Source organism: Nicotiana sylvestris, chromosome 6 (genome assembly GCF_000393655.2).
Source record: "Nicotiana sylvestris chromosome 6, ASM39365v2, whole genome shotgun sequence".
NCBI classification, from domain to species: domain Eukaryota; kingdom Viridiplantae; phylum Streptophyta; class Magnoliopsida; order Solanales; family Solanaceae; genus Nicotiana; species Nicotiana sylvestris.
The window spans coordinates 64,187,844-64,211,127 of record NC_091062.1 but is presented as its reverse complement, the minus strand read 5'-3'; the positions used below and the strand labels follow the sequence as shown (position 1 = coordinate 64,211,127).

The following is a 23,284-nucleotide window of genomic DNA, read 5'->3' as shown; positions in this document are numbered from 1 at the left end:
ATCCCCAGCAGAGTCGCCAGAGCTGTCACACCTCCTTTTTCCGCCCCCGCGGGGGCGTAGGGAGTTTTTTCCAATTAAAGGACAATCGAAACGGGATTTATTTATTTATTTCAGAGTCACCACTTGGGAGATTTAGGGTGTTCCAAGTCACCTATTTTAATCCCGAATCGAGGAAAAGAATGACTCTGTATTACAGTCTGCGCACCATAAATCCGGATAAGGAATTCTGTTAACCCGGGAGAAGGTGTTAGGCATTCCCGAGTTCCGTGGTTCTAGCACGGTCGCTCAACTGTCATATCTGGCTTAAATATCTGATTTTTATACAATTATGAGCTCATGTGCAAATTTTATCTTTTTACCGCTTTTATTATTGTTATTATTATTTTTACAAGAATGTGAACATTGTTTAAAACATGTCTTTGGATTACGTCACATGAAATGCTCCCGCAATCCGGAACACATTTTTATTCAATGTTTTGGGATTTGGATTTGGGTTGCATGAAATACGCACCCGAGTTTAAGAAGATAATATTATTAAATACGCGCCTAAAGCGACTAGCGTATCATTATTTTGGGTAGGGCCGAGAAATTTGCTAAACGGCTCCTCCCGAATTCTAAGCAATTAAATGTACATTTATTGAGGGCCCCGCAATCTATGCATTTTATTAAGCGAGGCTCATCTCATTTATTTTAAATGGACAAATCTTAAAGCGACTACATTTTTCTATAAAAATTAGTCTCTAAAATAAAGGAAGAAAATCCTAATTAATTACTAGCTTTTATTTTATTTATTTAAGAAAACATGACATACTAATTGCTAGATTAATACAAATATTGATGAAAAGGAATTTTATTTAAAAAAATTCGAAATTATATAAAAAAATTGACAACTAATATTCAAAAGAATCAAATACAGCTAGATAAAAACTCAGCGTTGTTATAAAAAAAACTATTGAGATTAATTATTCACAACCATTTGAAACTAGATTTTAACCATAATTACTAAATCTTTTTAGAAAGTCTTTTAGACTTAAACGAAGTTTCTAATCTTGCCTGAACTCAAATGCCTTAATGCCTAATTTTCGAAAATTAATTCAAATTCATGCCTTAACTAAATTTATCTACTTATTCATGATTAACCTACTGTTGATAATTTTGAAACCTTCATAACTAGTGAATTAACCTGTTTTGCCAAACCGATTCATTAAAGACTAACTTGTGTTATTTTTTTTATTTCAATTATTATTCAATAATAGATGAAATAGTTTAAATACAATCGATAAAAGGAAATAAAAATGATATTAAAACTTCAAAATTTCATTCTTCATATGTATTCATGCTTCCACATTATTAGCTTTGCAATAGCTAGTATTACAGTCGTGTACCTGGTATTGGAAACAAAAGAAGATGAGAATCAACAGCAGTAATAACAATACAGCACAGCAACAACAGTCCAGCAGCAGTAACAACCCAGGAACAGAGTTTGAAACCAGTGGAGCAGTAATCCCAAAAAAAACAAAAGCTTCAAGCTTTGATGAAACAACAATTAATTCTGATTTCAAACAATGAAAGAAAGCAAAAGATTTCTTATTTGTTTTTTTTTATTTGAAGGTTTGAATATTTTTCGGAATTTTTCTCTCTCTTAAATATTCAGCTCTTTTTTTTTTCTCTGTTTGTGTTTTTCTGTTCTGTCTATCTGTTCTTTTTTTTCTTCAGATTCGTTCCTCTCTGTTATTCTCTTCTCCGTGTGTTCCTCCTGTCTTGTGTTCAAGACTTCCTATATATAATCCCAACCCTTTAATCAATTAAAAGCAATCCCTTTCCCCTACCAAACCCATTATCTTCCCACTCATCCCCATTACATTAAATAAATATATCATCACCACCCCATTATATTTTGTCCTCCATGCTTCACTAAACAAATACAAGATTCCTCCCTACTAAATTTTGTCTTGTCCCCCCTTTATATTAAACAACTATATCACAATCCACCCCATTACATTTTGTCCCCCATGCTTCACATAAAAAATTACAAAATGTACAATTCCTAAACTACCCCTCCGACCTTATTGCAATTACTAAACTACCCCTGAATGTACTGCAAATTACCAAACTACCCCATCAGCTATAACAAATCAATTAATCAAACTCAACCAAAATATAGCCAATATGACCAATTTCTACATAAATTCAAACAACAAATCTCATGAACATGATTTCTTCAACATTTCAACAACAAATCACATGAACATGATTTCAACAACATTTCAATAACAAATCACATGAACACAAATTGAACAACAAAGAATAACTAAAATTTGGTTGAACAATATTTTTAGCAACAAACAAATCTATTTTCAGATTCAACAACAACAATCAAACAAGTATATTTAGATTTCTAAATTCAATAATATTGAACTTAAAATCAACTATAACAACATTACAACAAACAATTCCTATATTAAACTTTAAACAAGATTATGAGACAAATTCAAGAAATAATCATAAATGGCAAACAAGAAATCAATCTATACAAATTTCGGATTCAAGAACAAACAAACAAAGTATGAACATGAATGAAATCTATTTTAAACAACAAACATGATGGATTCAAACGATTCAAACAACATTAATAATTTCTGGAAAATATATAACAACATGAAACAAATTGAAGAAATAGTCAATTAAATTTCAATTTGAATCTAACAAACATCAAACTAACAAATATTTCCTAAACAATAAAACAAACATGAAATAAACATGAAAAACAAATTAATTAATTTCCCATTTGAATCTGAAAATTAAAATCAACAAAACACATGAACAAACAAAAAAAAAATAATTCAAACGATAGACATGATCAAAACAAACATTTGCCGATTTTAGATTCGAGAAATATCAAAATAAAATACGGACAAAATAAAACTCAAAAACTACTAACCGGATTGAAACGAAATATGTACGGACTGTCTCGACAAACCTCGATCAAAGCTCGACCAAACGACGACGAACACGAACCTAAGAAACAAATGAAGCCGCGCCGAAGCAGCAGCAGCAGTTGACGCAGCAGAAGCGCTGCTCGAGCAGCAACAGCCGGCGGGGAAGGGTCAGCCATGGAGTCATCAGCGACGAGTTGCTGTGTCAACGAAACACGAAGAAGAAAGCAGTGTTTGGACTATTGTTCATTGGACGAAGAAGATGAAGTGACGACACAAGCACAGCTGCGTGAACAGTAGCAGCAATGGCTGGACGCGAGGAGGAAGGCAGCAGCGACGAGGCAGCGATGGCGACGAGGGAGCTTCGAAGACGATGAAGTGAAGCTTGTTGGGTCTTTTTGGAGAAGGTTGACGATGAGAAGGCAGTGGTCATTCATGGCGGCGTCAAACATGTAGCTCGACGAAGAAGGTCGCCATGGAAGCTCGAGCTCGAGCTCGACGACGAAGAAGAAATAGTCGCGTGGTCGCAGGAGGAAGCCGACGCATGAGCAGCTCTAAGTCTACCAACTAGTGCATCAAGTGAACCCCAAGCTTGACGTAAAGGACAAGGACAAGATGTTGGTGGATTTGGGTGTGAGGAAGGGAAGCCATGGGAGGTGAGGCTTGGAGGTTGGAGAAGATGAAGATAGATAGGAGGGGGGGGCGGATGGCTTAGCTCTTTTTTAGGGTTTTCTTTTGTTTTGTTTTGTAAAAATGTAAGATAATAGGGGTATTGGGTCTTTAGGTATGGATTGGGTCGACCCAGTTCGGAATGGACTGGGTCGTTTGGGAAGATTGGGCCATTTTTTGGGCCTGTGGCTTGAAATCGAAGAAGAGGCCCAATTCCGACTTTCTTTATATTTTCGCTCTCTTTTCTTCTTTTATTTCTCTAAAACTAAATTATAAAAATACTTAAACTATTATTAAGAACTAAATTAAGTTATAAAAGCGCAAATTAACTCCCAATAACAATTAACACATAATTAAGTAATAATTAAGCATAAAATTGTATATTTGGACATTAAATGCTAAAAATGCAAATGATGCCTATTTTTGTAATTTTTATTTTTTTGTAAAACAAACTTAATTACTAACAATTGTAGAATTAAATCCTACATGCAAAATGCGACATATTTTTGTATTTTCAATAATTTAACAAATAAACATACACAGACAAACATACAAATAGTTACACAAAATATCACAAAATATCACAAAAATTGCACACCAAATAAAAATTATTTTATTTTTTGAATTTTTTGGGAGTAATTCTCATATAGGGCAAAAATCACGTGCTTACAGTCATGGCAAAAGAAATAAAGAAGCTGACCTTAGCTTCTATACATAATGAGCCCCATACAACATGTAATATATGTGGAAGAGGACACCCTACTCATGGGTGTCAAGCTACCATGGAGGAAGTGAATGTTGTGGGTAATTATAACTTCAATACAATGGGTCAAAAGCACCCCAGATTTTCATGGAGTTCACCTGAGGGCACAACAAATGCATGGCAACAAAATAACTCCAGATTTCAAGGAGCTCTAGGCTTCCAGAATCAGCAGAGGTTGCAGTTTCAGCCTCAACAATCAAATCAGTCTGGGTTAGAAGATCTGATAAAGTCCTTCATTGTCCAGACAGAGGAGAGGCTAGATGCTCATGGTGCATCTATCAAAGAACTTGGGACAGGTTTGCGGAACTTGGAGGGACAAGTGGGTCAAATTGCAAATATATTATCTGAAAGAATCCTAGGTACTCTGCCAGCTGATATTGAGAAAAATCCCAAAGAAACGGTAAATGCTATGACCTTGAGAAGCGGACAAGTGTTGAAAGATCCTACTCCAATTCACAATGAAGTTGCGCCTGAAAAGAAAAAGTGGGAAGGAGCTGAAAATTGAAGATGATAAAAAGACTGAGAAGAAGAAAGCAAGAAGGGAGCTGAGAAAAAGAAGGAGGAAACTTCAAGAAGGGAGGAATCTGATGATGTGAGCAAGCACATATCTGCTCTAGTTTTTCCCCAAAAGCTCTATAGAGAAAAGATGGAAAAGTAGTTTGAGAGATTTCTAGATATGCTGAGACAGGTTAATGTGAACCTGTCATTTTGCTGAAGTTCTATCCCAAATGCCAGCTTATGTAAAGCTCTTGAAGAAGATCCTTACAAAGAAGAGAAAGATAGAAGAGACCTCAGTAGTGAAGCTCACAGAGTATTGCAGCGCAATCTTACAAAACAAACCCCCACAAAAGTGTGGAGATTCTGAGAGTTTTACCATACCTTGCTCTTTAGACCCTCTTAACCTTGATAAATCTTTATCTGATTGGTACCTCAATTAAACTAGTGCCATTGTCTATTTATAAGAAACTGGAAAAGGATATTGGAGAGATAAGGTCGGTACCAATATCTTTGCAGCTGGCAGACCAAACAACTATTACACCCGAGTGTATAGTGGATGATGTCTTGGTAAGGGTGGATAAGTTTGTATTTCCTATAGATTTCATAGTGGTAAATACGGAGGAGAATAAAGAGGTCCCCCTCATCCTAGAAAAACCATTTTTGGCAATGGTTAGAGCTATATTGGATATACATGATAGAAAACTCATGCTTAGAGTGGGTGAGGAGACGGTGACTTTTGAGATGAATGTAGCAACTGGAGTGAAGCCTGCTGCAAGTGTTGAATGGAAGGTGAAGGGTATGAAAGAAAAGACCCCAGTGAATGCAAAAGACAAGTGTGAGGTGTATCCCAAAAAGGTTGAAAGAAGCTGTCTCATGAATGTGTGCACTAGTTCGGGCGCGTGGAATGGATCCCGACTTCGACTTAGACCCTGACTAGATATTCAGGGAAGTTTATTTTACTTTATGCTTTTTAATTGTGTGTCATGGGGACATGTCACAACTTAAAGTGTAGGGTGGGGGATATTTTTATGTTGTATGTATATTAGTCTTAGTTTTTTTTCTTTAGTTAGGGTGATTTTTTTTATTTATATTTTTTGATTTTGTTAGTTAGAGATAGAAAAAAATTGGAAAAAAACATAAATTTTTAAAAATTTTGATTTTTCCGGACGATGGATATCATATCGACAAGTTTCTTGAAGGATTATAGTCGAAAGAAAAAAGACAAAGATTTTCTTTTGTCGGTAGTGTAATAATTCTCCTTTGTTTTTCTTTGGGCCGCAGTTCTTTTCCAAGGGTTTTGTTTGAACCGGGTGTAGTTAGTTTTTATTTGTTAGAAGTAGGAAACCTTGTATTATGATTTGATTTGAAGCAACATCTCTTAACTTTGTTATACCTTGAGAATAGTGAGTGTTGTAGTTGTGATGCTTAGGCTCAGTTTTTTACTTTTGTATAAGTACCTTAAATTGTATGATCTTAACTTTGCTTAACTGTTTTTGCTAGAGTGTCTTAATGAGTCCGATCCTGACTGAGTTATGTGCCATGTGTGTGTGAGGTTTTTGTATTATTCTGTGCATTGCATTTGGTATTTAGAACTTGCTGTGTGTGTTTGCAAAGCGAAATAGTAGTTTCTTCAGTCTTGAAAGTGATATAGGCGTTTCTTTGTTGAGCCAGATATATATGTTTACCCGCCTAATTGTTATGTATCTTAGTTAATCCCTTTGATCCTGTAATCTCGTTTATTTGGTAACCACAATATAAGTCTTACCCATTTATTTGAATTGACCATCTATTTGAACCTTGTAACCCTCATGAACACTTAAATTGTTATGAACTTTGTAAAAGTTGAAGTGTGGGGTGGTTGATTTGGCTTTTGAGTGGAATTAATGATATAAGGAGAAAGGTGAAATATTTTAAAAAAGTAAGAGTCACTTGAATTGAAAAAGAAAGACAAAAATAGTTATTGTTGTGCAAAATATTCATTGATAAGTGGTAACTCTTGATGTAATTGTGCTTAAATAATTTGGGAGTTGATGCATATTGATATGAAGGTGGAGTTATCATTTGACATAAGTGTGGGGTCTTAAATGTTAAAGTATATGTATTAAAGTGCTTAGGGAGGTGTAGTCACTCTTATATCTTAATGTATCCTACCCGTCCCGTAGCCTATATTACAACCTATTAAAGTCCTACTTAATCCTTGACTGAATGAACTCGATTAGTAAAGTAGTACACTACGGGCAAGCCTATGGTGTATCTTTTGTGGCATATGAATGTTGTTTCTGAGAGATAGTGGATTCTTTCTATCTTGAGTTCCTAATTATTCTTAAATTTTATTGTGTGTGGAACTACTCTCAGTTGTTGTGTGAGGGCACTTGATTCATGAAGGAAAGCTAATTCTTGGCCTCTATGTTGGAGTAAGTGAGTGAGTTGTTAATAATACGTGGTACTTGTAAGTCAAATTTTGAGGTGAAGATGTTACACTATTGGGCTTAATCTGTTTTAATTATTCTTGGTATAATGAGCAAGAGAATTGTTTAATGAGGTTGTGTCTATATAAAGTGTGGTCTGATTGCTCAAGGACGAGCAATGATTCAAGTGTGGGGTGTGGATGGTAGGCTATAGTCTCGTGTTTTTGTCGCTTAATGTACTCTAATTTACTGCACTTTATTTGAGTTTGATCTTTAATCGCTAGTGTTTTGCATTATATGTGTATTTTATACTTTGTAGGAGTGATTCCGAGCTATATAAATGTTATGGAATGAATCTGAGCAATTTGGAGCTTTGAAGTCCGAGTAAAACCCCAAGAGATTAAGCCGGGATCGCGTTCGGAGGTTGAGAACCACATATGGATATCAAAACGTGAAGAAAAAGGCTCACTCTGAGAAATCACCACAGACGCAACGCGTGTGGCGGCGTGTGGCGCCTTGCAGCTGCCTATTTTATGTTGCTGTCAATTTTGTCAAGTCTCTAGATCTCCCCACTAATGCCCTGCATGACGCGTCGCCCCATGCGGTGCGCCTGTATAATTTTTACAGAGCCAGAATCCTATTTCGCACAGGAAAAAGTATATTCGTCTAGGCCCGACCCTGCTTAGTATAAATATATGTAAGATTGTTATTTCGAGGACTTTTGACACATCTTAGACCTATGGAAGCTAAGGAGGAGGTGGGGAAGCAAAAGTACAAGGATTTCATCATTCAATCCTCACTCAAGACAAGAGTGTGGATCGTTTTATGTTTTCCTTTGATTTAAACATTATTATGATGAATTACTCCATATCTTGGAGTAGTTCTCTTTAGGGTTTAATGGATTTGGTGCATTGATACTTGTTTGTGGATATTAACTCTAGCTTTATGTATTGAAATCGTTTTGGATGTTTTAATCATTACATCTTATTCACTTGTTCATGTAATCGAGAGAGGCATAACTTGTGATATCTTTGCATTATATTTTGTGGTTGAATTCATTAATTCATCTTAGTAATCGAAAAAGACTAGTTGAATTGTTGATTAAACCTAGTTAGGAGGATAATCGAGAGAGGTTCTCTTAAAGACCAATCCATTACGAATTCTTGCATATCTTCACCGATCTTAAATTGATTCATCTTGTGAGGTTGAGACTTAATCGAGAGAGGAGTTTCTACTAAACAATTGAATTAATAACCAAGTGAAATCAAGAGACCCCCTTGAACATTAATAACCAACGATATCTTCCTTTCCCTACTATTTGCGTTGTTTGTCACTAGTCAAAAGTATAGATTCTTAGTTAATTTTAGTTTTAATCATATACATTTCCATTGCTGATCATCTTGGATAGCAATCGAGCTATAAACAACGAAATTACTGTTTAACTCCAATCCCTGTGGATACGATATTTTGCTTTACTATATTCGACTAGCGAGCATATTTTAGTGTGTGTATTGCGCTCGTCCCAGTCTAATGTTAATCTATTCCAGACTAAGTTATACATTTCGGAGGACAACTATCTATAAACAAAATATTTTAATGTAAAATTTCGATCATTTACAGCTCGATTGGCGTCCATCGAGATTCGGATCTTAGACTTCCTTCCATTATTGTCATTTGTCGCTCATCACACTACGCAGTGGTTCTATATACTTAGACAATTTGTTTTTATATTAACTGACATGTTACACACTTACACTATTGAGGAAAAAGGCTTACCAGGTTTCGCCGTTTGAGGAGGGAGCTGTTCAGTTGCAAAGTGGGTGCTAAGTCATACTTCATGTTGAATGCTTGTAGAAATATGGTATTAGTCAATTTTTTAAACTCTAATGCTGCAAGTTGGTGAATTTAATCAAGCACTTAATTAACTTGTTATGAAAAAGTATATAAATTTGATATATCTACAACAATATTTAAATTACAAACAAATTTTATATAACTAATTATATAATATACAATTTATTTATAATTTATCTTCAACTTTCACACATATTTTTATCTAGTTAAATATAACTACATTATCATACAACTTGAATACAAATTTTATAAAATATGTCATTTGTATGTATTTTGTATATATTTTATATATGGTGTATTCTTCTTCCTTTCTAAAATTTCAATCAAAACCTCTTCTCTTAATACAATTTTAATACATACCAACAACTTTATGTAAAAAAAAATAGTACTTATATCTTAAATACAAATTTCATAAAACGATTCATACATTATTGTATACGGTCAAAATCGGGCCTACCCAATTTTACTATTTGGTCAAGACAAGGGAGTTGCATCGGGGGTAGCCTCATAATGAATCAGATTCGAGCTCGAAGATGAGGCATCGAGTCTAAAGATCGAAGTGTCCGTTGAGATCGAGGCCAGCAACAATCGAGATTAAGTATGACCGACTTCGAGTGAAGTGCAATAACGGAAAGGCGAGATATCCGTAACCGATCGAAGATCACGGTAGAAATCTCGGAACAGATCAAATCAAGGGCGGTTATTTGTACCAATCATAGAATTTACTTAATTAAAATTGCACTATAATTAGGATTCCTCTAGTATATAAAGGGGGGTCCCCATCATCTGTAAATACCTTACATACATATAGATCAAGACAATATAATATTTCTCTAATGTTCATCAACTTATTGTTCTTTAATTGTTCTTGCTTTAATACTCTCGAGAGTTCATCAACTCGAGGGAACTGTCCAAGCATTGGTTTGTTTTATATTCTTGTCAATTCCCATCACTTATCTCTAAATTAATCAATTGATATTAAGTAAACTCACGTATCCTTAAAACCACATTACAAATTTAATTGTTACTCAATTTTTAGGGTAAACAGTTTGACGCCCACCGTGGGGCTAAGGATGATAGTTATTGCTTAATATTAACCTTCATAACATACACTGCTTTTACACTTGTTCTCGTAAGTGTTTTTGATTTCAGGAATCAACATGTAAAACTCTCAAGCAATACCTACTCACACTGACACCGACCTTGGTCTTCATGGCAAAAACGAACACGTAGCCGCCCCGGGAAGTGGAGTGCCTCCAATCAATCCCGACACACCATAGACCATGGATCCGGTTGATGTCAATTCTCATGAAGCCATTCGCGGAGATTTAGGCACCGACCCTGAAAATAGCGTCCGCAGAGACGCCCGGACAACCGATAGTAACGACAAAATGGTGAAGCAAGCGAAATTAGCCTTCGAATGATATTTGACATGCTACAAACTCAACAGGCCGCGATAGCGCAACTCCAAAATCAGGATCGAGCTCCAAGCAGAATCGAACTCGATACATCATAGGAAGTTGCTCATAGGGTCGAACCCGTGTAGCAAAAATTGAATGATAATGGATCGGGAACTGATCCCGCCATCATGAAAATGCTCGAGGATCTCACTAAAGAGATAAAATCAGGTGAAAAGAAAAATGAGGCTAATGATAAAAAGGTAGAAACGTACAACTCACGAGTTGACCAAATACCGGGGGCACCCCCGATCCTAAAGGGCTTGGATTCGAAGAAATAAGCCTTTTCCTCAAAGTGTGGCTCTAAAGCCCATTCCTAAGAATTTCTGTATGCCAGACATCCCCAAGTACAATAGGGGACCACCAATCTCAATGAACACATCACTTCGTACACATACGGAATAAAGGGAAATGACTTAGAAAATGGTGAGATTGAATCCGTTTTGTTGAAATTTTTGGAGAAACTTTATCGAAGGGGGCAATGATATGGTACCACAATTTGCTGCCCAATTCCATCAATTCTTTCGCTATGCTCGCCTATTCAGTCGTAAAGGCACACGCCGGAGCCATAAAGGTCACGACCAGGAAGTCAGACGTCTTCAAAGTCAGACAAAAGGACAATGAAAGTCTAAGGGAATTCGTATCTCGATTTCAGATGGAACGTAGGGACCTACCCCCGGTTACCAATGATTGGGCTATCCAAGTCTTTACTCGGGCTTTGAACGAGCAAAGTTTGATAGCATCACGTCAACTAAAGCGGAATTTGATTGAATATCCAGCGGTGACCTGGGTCGATGTGCATAATCGATACCAATCAAAGATCAAAGTCAAGGATGATCAGTTGGGAGCTCCATCCAGTTATGTTTACCCAAACAGGTCCGAAGGCAGGATTCAAAGAGACATTGACAGAGAGTTCCAATCGAACAGAGATCGATACCAACCATATAGCGCAGATCGAAGAAACACCAGATCGGGACATAATCCCGTTCGAAATGATCAAAGGAATGATCGAGGTCAAAATTCTCGAGGGCTCATGATTAAGAATGGCTTCGATAAACACATCGAGCCTAAGGAGGCACCATGGTTATCGAAATACAACTTCAGCATCAATGCTTCAGGTATTGTGTCACCCATTGGACGAATCAAGGATACTAGGTGGCCCAGACCCCTGCAAACCGATACAGCTTAAAGGAATCCAAATAAACTATGCAAGTACCATGGAACCCATGGTCACAGAACTGAGGACTGCAGACAATTAAGGGAGGAGGTAGCTCGTTTATTCAATAAAGGTCATTATCGAGAGTTCTTGAGTGACCGAGCAAAAAATCACTTCAGAGACATGGATGCAAACAGGAAAAATGAACAGGAGGAACCACAACACGTGATTCATATGATTTTCGATGGGGTCGATATCCCTCAAGGTCTGACATTTAAACAAACCAAAGTCACAATCACAAGGAAGAAGCGTACCCGGGACTACTTACTAGAAGATACCATGTCCTTCAACGATGAGGATGCAGGAGGGATCGAACAGCCTCACAATGATGCACTAGTAATATCTATCCTTTTGAATAAAATTCAAGTTAAATGTGTATTGATTGATCCAGGTAGCTCGGCGAATATTATTCGATCGAGGGTCGTGGAGCAACTCAGCCTTCAGGGTCATATCATACCTACAGCTCAAGTGCTCAATGGTTTCAACATGGCGAGTGAAACCACCAAAGAGGAAATCATGTTGCCAGTAAACGTGGAACTATCCAAAAAATGAAGTTCCACGTTGTATACGATAAAATTAGAGAGTCCAATTTCCCATTAGTATAACGTCTCGAAGGCTCGAAATCACGGTCGGGTTCATCCCTCGAGGGCCATCGATGCTCGACCTCGGGATAGTATGAGGCCGACAGTTATAGGAAGAAAATGGGGAGTTCCCAAGGCGTGAAGCTAGAGCCGAAAAAATCTGTTAGGCTAGTCTGAGCTCGTATCGTGGCATTAGTTAGATCTCCCATCTCCATATCTTTGTAATAAATGCACTTGTACTATGTTGAGATTCCCCATCTTATATAAAAGGGGATCCTTATCATTTTGTAAACATATGTTGCTCCATACCTAATATACAAGAACATTCTCTCTGCTCTCTAACATATTCTCTTGATTTTATTATCTTATTTATTGCTCGTATTTATTGTGTTCTATTTAAAAGTTCATCATTCATTGCTTATTATTGACCATAAAGAGCTGTCTTTGATTTATTTATTACTGTTAGTGTCACCATCGATCGCCTTTGATAGCTCCCAGTCGAGCCTTAGAATAGACCCCGAGGCCCTCGAATAGGCAAGCTCGAGGCCCCGAATGACAGCAATTCGGTTTGATTAACACCTCTCTCTTAAGATCTTATTTCGTTTCTTAGTCTTTCACATAGCATCTACAACATAACAACTAGCATAAGAATAGATCACGTATTTTTAGAACCACTAAATCAAATTTAATTGTTATTACCATTTTTACGGTAAACAGTTTAGCACCCACCGTGGGGCTAAAAATAATAGTGATTATTTTCTTACTGGTTTAACCACATAACGCAAGTTATCTTTCACACTTTTTCTTGCCCAAGACCTTTGATTTCAGGTCAAATTGTCCAACTCAGTGAACAAAAATCTTGGGAACCACGGGGAAAATGGTGTAGATGTTCCAGGGGCGGGAGTAAAACTGTGAAACCCTGAGAATGCGCCATAACCGATCTCCGTGGACGCGATCTCACGCGATGGTCAACATGTCGATGTAAGCTCCCACACTAATAGGAGCGTGCACCAAGGAGACCAACAAGAAGCCCAGGAAACCCCGGCTAGGGAATAACGGGAGGTTAGCCTCCACGTTATTTTTGAAATGTTGCAGGCACAACAGCTAGCAATTTCCCAGCTGCAAATTCACCAGAAAACTCCCAGCACGGTTGCGCCGGGGACGGCTCCCCAGGTCGAGCAAGTACCGGAGAGGTCAAGTAACAACGGGTCGATAGCCGACCCCGCCATCGTAAATATGCTCGAGGACCTCACAAAGAGGATCGAATCGGGCGAGAAGAAGATAGAAGCCAACGACAAAAAGGCCGAGACCTACAACTCCAGGGTCGACCAAATCCCGGACACACCCCCATCCTGAAAGGTGTGGATTCGAAGAAGTTCATACAAAGGTCGTTCCCAGAGGAAGCGGCTCTAAAACCCATTCCAAAGAAGTTCAGGATGGCAGACCTTCCAAAATACAACGGGACCTCAGACCCCAATGAGTACGTTATTGCTTACACTTGTGCAGTAAAGGGCAACGACATAAAGGACGACGAGATCGAGTCTGTCTTACTAAAGAAGTTCGGGGAAACACTCTCGAAGGGGGCCATGATGTGGTATCACAACCTAGCTCCTAACTCCATAGACTAATTTGCCATGCTGGCAAATTCCTTCATAAAGGCACATGTCGGTGCCATCAAAGTAGCAACAAGGAAATCTAGCGTCTTCAAAATCAAGTTGAGGGAGAACGAGATGCTGCGAGAGTTTGTATCTCGCTTTCAAATGGAACGGGTGGAACTACCACCAGTCTCTGACGACTAGGCAGTACAGTCCTTCACTCAAGGTCTAATGAGCGAAGCTCGGTGGCTTCGAAGTAACTGAAACTGAACCTAGTAGAATATCCCGTTATGACCTGGTCGGATGTTCACAATCGATATCAACAAAAAAATCAAGGCCGAGGACGACCAACTAGGAGCCCTCTCGGGCTTGGTATACCCAAGCAGGCTTTTGGCGAAGGAGCCAAAACCAAACAAGGAAAGGTACCAGCCATACACCAACGACAGGAGAAATGCCCCGAGGCGTAACATACCCCGCAATGATCGAAGGATGGACCGGGGTCAAAACCCTCGGGGATTCATCAATAGAGCCTAATTTAACAGGAACACGGGACCAGCAGAGACACCTCACTTATCGAAATATAACTTCAATGTAGAGGTATCAGACATCGTGTTCATCATCAGTAAAATCAGAGACGCCAGGTGGCCTAGGCCTATGCAATCAGATCCTTCCCAAAGCAATCATAACTTATTTTGTGATTTTCACAACACACACTGCCACAGGATCGAGGATTGCCACCAGATCCGAGAGGAAGTAGCCAGACTACTAAATAAAGGTTACCTCCGAGAATTCCTTAGCGATCGGGCCAAAAATCAGTTCCGGGAAATAGAGGCGGCCAAGAAGAATGAAACGAATGAGCCACAACATGTCATCCACATGATCTTGGGAGGCATCGATGCCCCACAAGAGCCCATGATGAGAAGAACAAAAATATCCATCACTAGAGAGAAGCGAACTCGGGATTACATACCCGAGGATGCCCTCACATTCAGCGAAGAAGACATCGAGACCTTGTCTCAGCCCCACAAGGACGCACTGGTAATCTCTTTTCTTGTAAATACATTTCAGATTAAACGTGTACTTGTAGATCCAGGTAGCTAGGCCAATATTATCAGATCAAGGGTGGTAGAGCAGCTCGGACTGCTTGACCAAATCATACCCGCTTTTCGAGTCCTCAACAGATTCAACATGGCGAGAGAAACAACAAAAGGGGAAATCACCCTTCTAGTCAATGTGGGCGGCACAATCCAAAATGCCAAATTCCATGTCATCGAGGGAGACATGAGGTACAACGCCTTGCTCGAAAGGCTGTGGATACACTACATGAAAGCAATACCTTCCACCCTCCATCAGATGATGAAGGTTTCTTTTGGAACCAACCTCAAATACTGGGGGCCATCCCCCCGGAAGGTCACCTACTCGGAGAAGCAAAGATACCCCAAATGGGGGCTCAATAGGAAAGTACTGTACCAGGCCAAACAGTCGAACGAACTGTATCCGCATAGAACAACCGAGCCCGCATCAGCAAAAACATGTGTACTTGTACCAAGTAATCAAACAATACTTCCCAAAATCATTTTTGCACTTCAAGGAAGCTCGACATTTTTGCAAAAAATGGCCCTAGAGCCAAAAATGTCCCCAACACTCGGGGACTGGCGTCAACTACTTAAAACAATGCGACCTCCGGTTCAAAACTCCTAACTTATAAGCCCTCGATGAGGCAACATCAAGATCACAAAGTGGATCTAGAGCCAAAAATGTCCCAGACACTCAGGTACGGGCATCAAATACTCAAGATCACATGACCTTCGGGTCGGGAATTCCGAAATCGAAGCCCTCAATGAGGCAATACCGAGTCTACAAGAAATGACTCGTGAGCCAAGAAACCCTCGATGACTCAGGGAATATCGTCAATCGCCATCTCCATCGACTTACCAAAAACCGAGGCCGTAAGGCCACATACGGGTAGCCTCGGTCTCATACTACCAACATAAGGCAACAACAACATCTGTAAGACCTCAAGCAAGGCATGAACAATACTTGTACCAAGTATCCAAAACTGTAAGACCTCAAAGGCATGAAAAAATTTGTAAGACCTTACTAAAGGCATAAACCCGACCTCAAATTTTCGGCTATATATCGAACTTGTAAGACCCCTAAAAAGGCATACCCTCGATATAGATGCCGAAACTACTTCACTCGGGACTTAAAGGTTCTGGCCAAACACAAATGACTCCGGTCACAAGGTTGTACCAGCCAAACTCACGCGACTCGGGGACGCCCGACCATCGCTATAAATCACAGCCCTTGAATTACTTCGGAAAGAATCGGTAACATAGGCTAGCCTCGATATAGGCAAAAGAGCTTCGACCATGTCAGCTCCTAAACACTAGCTTCAAGATACTCAACCTACGAGCCGAACCTCTCGAGGTGCTCGATCATCGCCATATAACGACTCACAATCGAGGGTTTTTATTAAATAATCGAAGGTCAGACAAACACTATTTCAAAAAATCCTTATAGAGGGAAAAATAAAGCCTACATAAAAGGTCGCATCGACCCAAGGCATAAGAACCACTGTCGCAAGCCCACATATATAAAAGGTCATACCGACCCAACGCGTAAGAGCCTAAGGTCGAGCTTGCAATTCAAAAACTTGAGGGTTGAATGAGCTCGAGTCATAACCCAATTCAGAGACTGAACCCAAAATAGTTAACTAAATATGCCTAAGGGCAAAAGCGTAAGAGCCATTGTCGCCAACCCACATATACTAAAAGGTCGCTTTGACCAAAAGCGTAAGAGCCATTGTCGCCAGCACACATATACTAAAAGGTCGCATCGACCAAAAGCGTAAGAGCCACTGTCGCCAGCCTAAAATTTGACAACTTGAGGGTCAAATAAGCTCGAGTCGATACCCGACTCGGGGACTGAGCCCAAAGCAGTTGGCCTAAATATGCCTAAGAGCAAAAGCGCGTAAAAGCCTACGGGCCAGTCCAATAAGCCTCAAGGCCATACCATGAATCTAAGGATTTCCCTCAGCTCAAAGACCAGTTCATCTTGCTAAAATCAAGGAAAAATGAAATGCAGGAGAAACACCGCAAGGTTTCTTCTTTATACATACATGCGGAAAAATATAAGCTCCATTTACAAACGTGATTTAAGAATGCTATATGTAGAATAGGAAAGAAAAATCTAAATTACCCCTGGGGGCTATGGCCCGTCGGCCTCACTGTACGCGGTAAAATCGGAGGACCGATTTTTCATTGACAAAATTGCTTCAGTAGGCGACCTCGGAGGCTTGGGACCTCGAGCCGGTCATTTACCTCAAGATCTGTCGATACTCGGCCAAGGATAACATCGGCCTAAACCCCGACGAACATGGGAAGCTTCTGAAGAATGCATCCGGGGTCGATTAAGTCTATCTGAGCGGCTCAACATCGGTCTACGCAGACGTCATAAAGCTAGTTAGCTATCCCATCCCATTTTCCTTTTTCCCTCAACGTATCTTGTACTAAGTCTAGGCTCCCCCCCTCTTATTAAAGGGGAGTCATTGATACTCTATAAGGGCAGAGCTCTAACTATTCTCCACCAGATCAATAATATCTCACTCTCTTTCTCTCTAACTTGGTCGTTCTTACTAGCTCGAGCCCACTCTAGCATCTACTATTCTCTCACTTGTTCTTTATTTATTGCTTGGTATTGGCCATAAAGAGCCTTGTTTAATCATATCTTAATTGTTATACCATTCCCGACAAACCCCGATAGCTCGATATCGAGCCGGATATCGACCTCGAGGTCCTCCATCGACCAGTCCGAAGCCAGGGCAACAAGCCCCTCGGTTTGATTACTGCCCCGTTTTAGCTTGTATTTTATCATTAAACTTCATATTCTTAGCACCATCTGCTCCAACAAATAGCATAAAAATAGGTCATGTATTTTTAGAATCCCATTTACAAATTTAATTATTGTTACCATTTTCATGGTAAACAGTTTGGCGCCCACCGTGGGGCTAAAAATAATAGTGATTATTTTCTTGCTGGTTTCGTTACAAAAACACAAGTTATCATTCACAATTTCTTGTCCAAGATCTCTTGATTTCAGGTCAAAATGTCTGGTTCGGTAAACAGAATCGAGAACAACAACCTCGAAAACCAAAGGGAAAATGGTGTGGCTATTTCGGCTGCCAGAATGCAACCATAGAACCCCAAGAACGCTCTCGGGCCAATTCTAGTGGACGCGGACTCACAGGACGCACAACAGGTCGACGAAACCTCGCACACCGACAGAAGCATACGGCATAGCGACCGACAGGAAGCCCAGAAAACCCATCCCGAGAAGAACAAGAAGTTAGCCTTCATGTTATTTTTGAAATATTGCAGACAGAACAGTTGGCCATCGCTCAGTTACAAAGTCATCCAAAGACTCCTAGCACAGCAGTACCGGAAACAGCTCCCCCCGCCGAACAAGTACCCGAGAGATCGAGCAATAATGGATCGGTAGCCGACCCTGCCATAATAAAGATGCTTGAGGACCTCACCAAAAGGATTGAGTCAGGCGAGAAAATGATAGCAACCAACGATAAAAAGGTCGAGACCTACAACTCTAGGGTCGGTCAGATCTCGGGTGCACCCTCGGTGCTCAAGGGCATCGATTCGAAGAAGTTCATACAAAGGTCGTTCCCCGAGGAAGCGACCCTAAAGCCTATTCCAAAGAATTTCAGGATGCTGGAGCTCCCTAAGTACAACGGTACCACTGACCCAAATGAACACGTTACTGCCCACACCTGCACCGTAAAAGACAACGATATAAAGAAGGATGAGATCGAGTCCGTATTGCTGAAAAAATTCGGGGAAGCACTCTCGAAGGGAGCCATGATGTGGTATCACAACTTGGCTCCTAATTCCATAGATTCATTCACCATGCTAGCATATTCCTTCGTAAAGGCGCATGCCGAAGCCATCAAGGTAGCAACAAGGAAGTCCGACATCTTCAAAATCAAGCAAAGAGAGACCGATATGCTGCGGGAATTCGTGTCCCGCTTTCAGATGGAACGGATGGAGCTACCACCAGTCTTCGATGACTAGGCAGTATAGGCCTTCACCAAAGGCCTAAACGAACGAAGCTCGATGGCTTCAAAATAGCTGAAATAGAACCTGATCGAGTATCCAGTTGTGACTTGGTCGGACATCCATAACCGGTACCAATCGAAGATTAGAGCCGAGGATGACCAGTCAGGAGCCCCTTCGGGCTTAATATACTCGAACAGGATCCTGGCAAAGGAACCAAAGCCAAACAAAGAAATGTCTCAACCATACCTCGAGGATAGGAGGAATGCCCTGAGGCGCAACCTACCCCGCAACGATCGGAGGGTGGATCGAGTACATGACCCTCGAGGGCTCATCAACAGAGCCAGGATCGATCAAAACGTAGTACCAATAGGTGCACCCCACCTGTCAGAATACAACTTCAACGTCGATGTGTGAGACATTATGTTCGCTATCAGTAAGATCAGAGACGCCAAATGGCCCAAACCAATACAGTCAGATCCTTTACAAAGGAATTACAACTTAGTATGCGAGTTTCACAACACGCACAGCCACAGGATTGAGGATTGTCATCAACTACGAGAGGAGGTAGCTCGACTGCTTAACAAAGGACATCTCCGAGAGTTTCTTAGCGATCGAGCCAAAAATCAGTTCCGAGAAAGGGATGCAACCAAGAAGAATGAGGCAAATGAGCTGCAACACATCATCCACATGATCATGGGGGGTGCCGATGCCCTGCAGGAACCTGTAATGACAAGAAAAAAAAAAGAAAAAAAATCCATCACTAGAGAAAAGCAGACTCGAGGATATGTCCCCGAAGACACCTTTACATTCAGCGAAGAAGACGCCGAGACCCTATCTCAACCCCACAACGACACCCTGGTAATTTCCTTCTTTGTAAATTCTTTTCAGATAAAGCGTGTACTCGTGGATCTAGGTAGCTCGGCCAATATTGTCAGGTCGAGGGTAATAGGACAACTCGGGTTGCTCGACCAAATCGTGCCCACCACTCGGGTCCTCAACGGATTCAATATGGCTAGCGAAACAACAAAAGGAGAAATCATCCTCCCGGTCACCGTGGCGGGCACGACTCAAGACACCAAATTCCATGTCATCGAGGGAGACATGAGGTATAATGCCTTATTCGGGTGGCCATGGATACACTACATGAGAGCAGTGCCATCCACCCTTCACCAGATGATAAAATTCCCAACAAAGGACGGGATCAAAACCGTCTACGGGGAACAGCACGCGGTAAGGGAAATGTTCGCAATACATGACGTGGTACCAACGTTCCTGCCTCCGCCCCCGAATAAGCCAAAGGATGGATCGGGTCTCACCTTCGATCGAACTTGACAAAACAAAGCGAAAGTCTGTGTCGCGTCTTTAACTCAGGCAATTACAACAAATCAACCCTGAGGCATCGCCAACGCATCTCACTCAAGGTACGGCCTTCTCCCTTTTTGTTTCAAATTCAGACTCGACCGGAGCTGTCATAGTGCTGGCACTTCCCGAATACCTCAAAGGCTCTAAAAACTTACCCGTTTCACTCTTTTCCTTCGACCGAGTTTTTGTCCCAAAAGAAGGGTTTTATCGGCAAGGTTTTAACGAGGCAACAACTGCGAGATGCCTAAGGAAAACTCCGCAAATACTCAAGACTCCTCTTGCAGGCAACCCTTTGAACAATGAAGGACGTTTCCCCAGAAAGATACCTGCTCGAAAAGGGAAGCAATGTACCAGACCAAACGGTCAGAAAAACTGTGTCCGTATAGTCAGGCTCTCATCGGCGAATACGTGTACTATTGTAACAAGTAATCAAAGAATATCTTTTGTCAAAAAATGCCTTTGCAAAGTAAGGTTACAATTCTCTCACCAAAAACGTCCCGAACACTTGGGACTGACGCCAGCAATTCACCGCTCGGATGGCCTCAGGGTTGAAACTCCAAAATCACAAAGCCTTCAAGTAAGGCAACTCGGAAATTGCCTAGTGTAACCAACATCAGGGGTACCTTGAATATCCAGGGATTGTCACCAATCGCCACGCGCTTGAAAATCCGAGGCCATAAGACCCCAAGTGAGCAAACTCGGTCCAACAAAGATCTATTCAACGCAACAACACAGCTACATCAATAGATCAAAGGGTATTTGTCACCAAAAGCACCTCACACTCCAAAAAAGGGAATTTCAACATACTCTCGATAGGGATACCTCCACCAAATGCATCCTGAAATACTCGGAGACTTAGCGTCAACAATTGGGCACCCACACGACCCCAGGGTCGGAACTCCGGGCTCATAAAGCCCCAACAAGGTAACTCCGAGCTCGCGAATAATGACTTTTGAGCCTATACAAACTCGATGACTCTGAGACTGTCGCCAATCACCGTACACCAGAAACCCCAAGGCCGTAAGACCTCGAGCAGGCAGACTTGGTATAACCAGAGCTGTTCTACATAGCAACACAAACTGTAAGACGTCAACATGCATGACAAACTGTAAGACCTCAACAGGCACCACAAACTGTAAGACCTCAACATGCATGAAAATTTTATAAGATCTTTCTACAGGCATAAAACTCAATCTCGAAGTTTAGGCTATACGTCACATTTGTAAGAGTCCTGAAAGGGCATACCCTCGGTGTAGACGCCTAAACTATCACTCAGAATCAAAAATGGCTCCGGCCAAACACATATGACTATGGTCAAAACGGCTGCTCCAGCCAAATTAACGCGACTCGGGGATGCCCGACTGTCGCTAACAAAATCGCATGCCATTACTTTGAATATACTTCAAAAAGAACCGATTAAAATAGGCTTTCCTCAACAGGTAAACGGGCTTCGACCATGTCAGCTCCAAAATCACAAGGCTTCGAGCTACTCAGCCTACGAGCTAAGAACCTTCCGAAGTGCTCGAACATCGCTAACGACTTGAAATCGAGGTTCTTCCAGAGCCAACGACGGGTCAGGCAAAATCATTTCAGAAAGACCTTAATGAGAGGAAAACAAAGCCTACAAAATGCCCACGGGAAAAAGCATAAGAGCCATTGTCGCCAGCCAAAAAAGCCTCCAGGCCGCACACTAAAAGGTTTCAACGACCGATAGTATAAGAACCTCTGTCGCTAGCTTGAAAATTGAAAACTTGAGGATTAAAATGAGCTCGAGTCATAACCCGATTCGTAGACCGGATCCAAAATAGTTAACTACAAAATGCCCACGGGCAAAAGTGTAAGAGCCATTGTCGCCAGCCGAACAAGCCTCCAGGCCACACACTTAAAAGGTCGCTTCAACCTGAAGCACAAGGGCCATCGTCACCCGCCCATGCAGACACGAAAAAACTTGAGGATCAATTAAAGCTCGAGTCACAACGTGACTCAGAGACTGGACCAGAGATAGTTGAAACATAAATGCCCAAGGGCAAGGAATAAAGACAATCACCATTCGCCCACATAGGTGCGGGAGATCGGGGGTCAGGTAAGCTCGAATCAGGGCCCAACTCGGAGACTAGGCCTAAACAGCTGGGCAAAGCACAAAGGCCCTGACGCCTACTCACATCAAAAAGCACACTTAAGAGCCCCGGGGCCTATCTAGTAAGCTCCGTACCCATAGGGCTCCCACCGGACACCGAAACCAGCATGTCTGGTCGAAAGCAATGAAGAAAGAGATATAAAAGAGTTAAAAGCTTCAAGTTTCTCTTATTTATGCAAAAGGCACGCTCTCCGTCTACAAACATGCTCTGCAAATATCAAATACAGAATGGAAAAGCGGCGAAATCCACGCTCCGCTCCAGAAAATTATGACCCCCCAGCCTCGGCTTCACTCAAACTCTTCCAGAAGGACAAAACCCCTGGTGCTGATCTCTTCAGGCACCTCTCCTCGGGATTCACAACGAATGTATCCCTCGTTCCTTTTCTCACGATCGAGGACCCGCTCCAACTCAGCTTGGACATCGGTGATGTCCTACAAATGGATTGCCATTTCATCGTCAACCTTGGTCCAACCCAATGCTGCTTCAGTCCAAGCATTGATTATTCCAACCCGGACCTTCGTAACATCCAACTCCAGCTTCGCAATCATATCTACTCAAGCCAAAGCTTGAACCTATGCCTAAGCCCCCAGTTCACCACAAGCATTCCTAACTCGGTCGGCTTTGCCCCTAAGGTACTCCTGAGCCTTTGTCCTTCTTTATGCAAACTAAAGAATAGGCAAAAGCCTAACCTCAAAGGTTAAAAAAGCGAAACGCTCACTACGAAAGGTCACCTGTCCC

At 41.0% G+C, this 23,284-nt stretch overlaps 1 protein-coding gene across 1 annotated transcript; it reads left to right on the top strand.

The window, feature by feature from the left end:
- Positions 1-4,279: 4,279 nt before the first annotated feature.
- Positions 4,280-5,799, top strand: LOC138870706 (uncharacterized). Its single transcript, XM_070148538.1, has 4 exons — positions 4,280-4,768; positions 4,833-4,960; positions 5,086-5,179; positions 5,260-5,799. Exons 1-4 carry the CDS (start codon positions 4,280-4,282, stop codon positions 5,797-5,799), a joined length of 1,251 nt encoding a protein of 416 aa, XP_070004639.1.
- Positions 5,800-23,284: the final 17,485 nt, after the last annotated feature.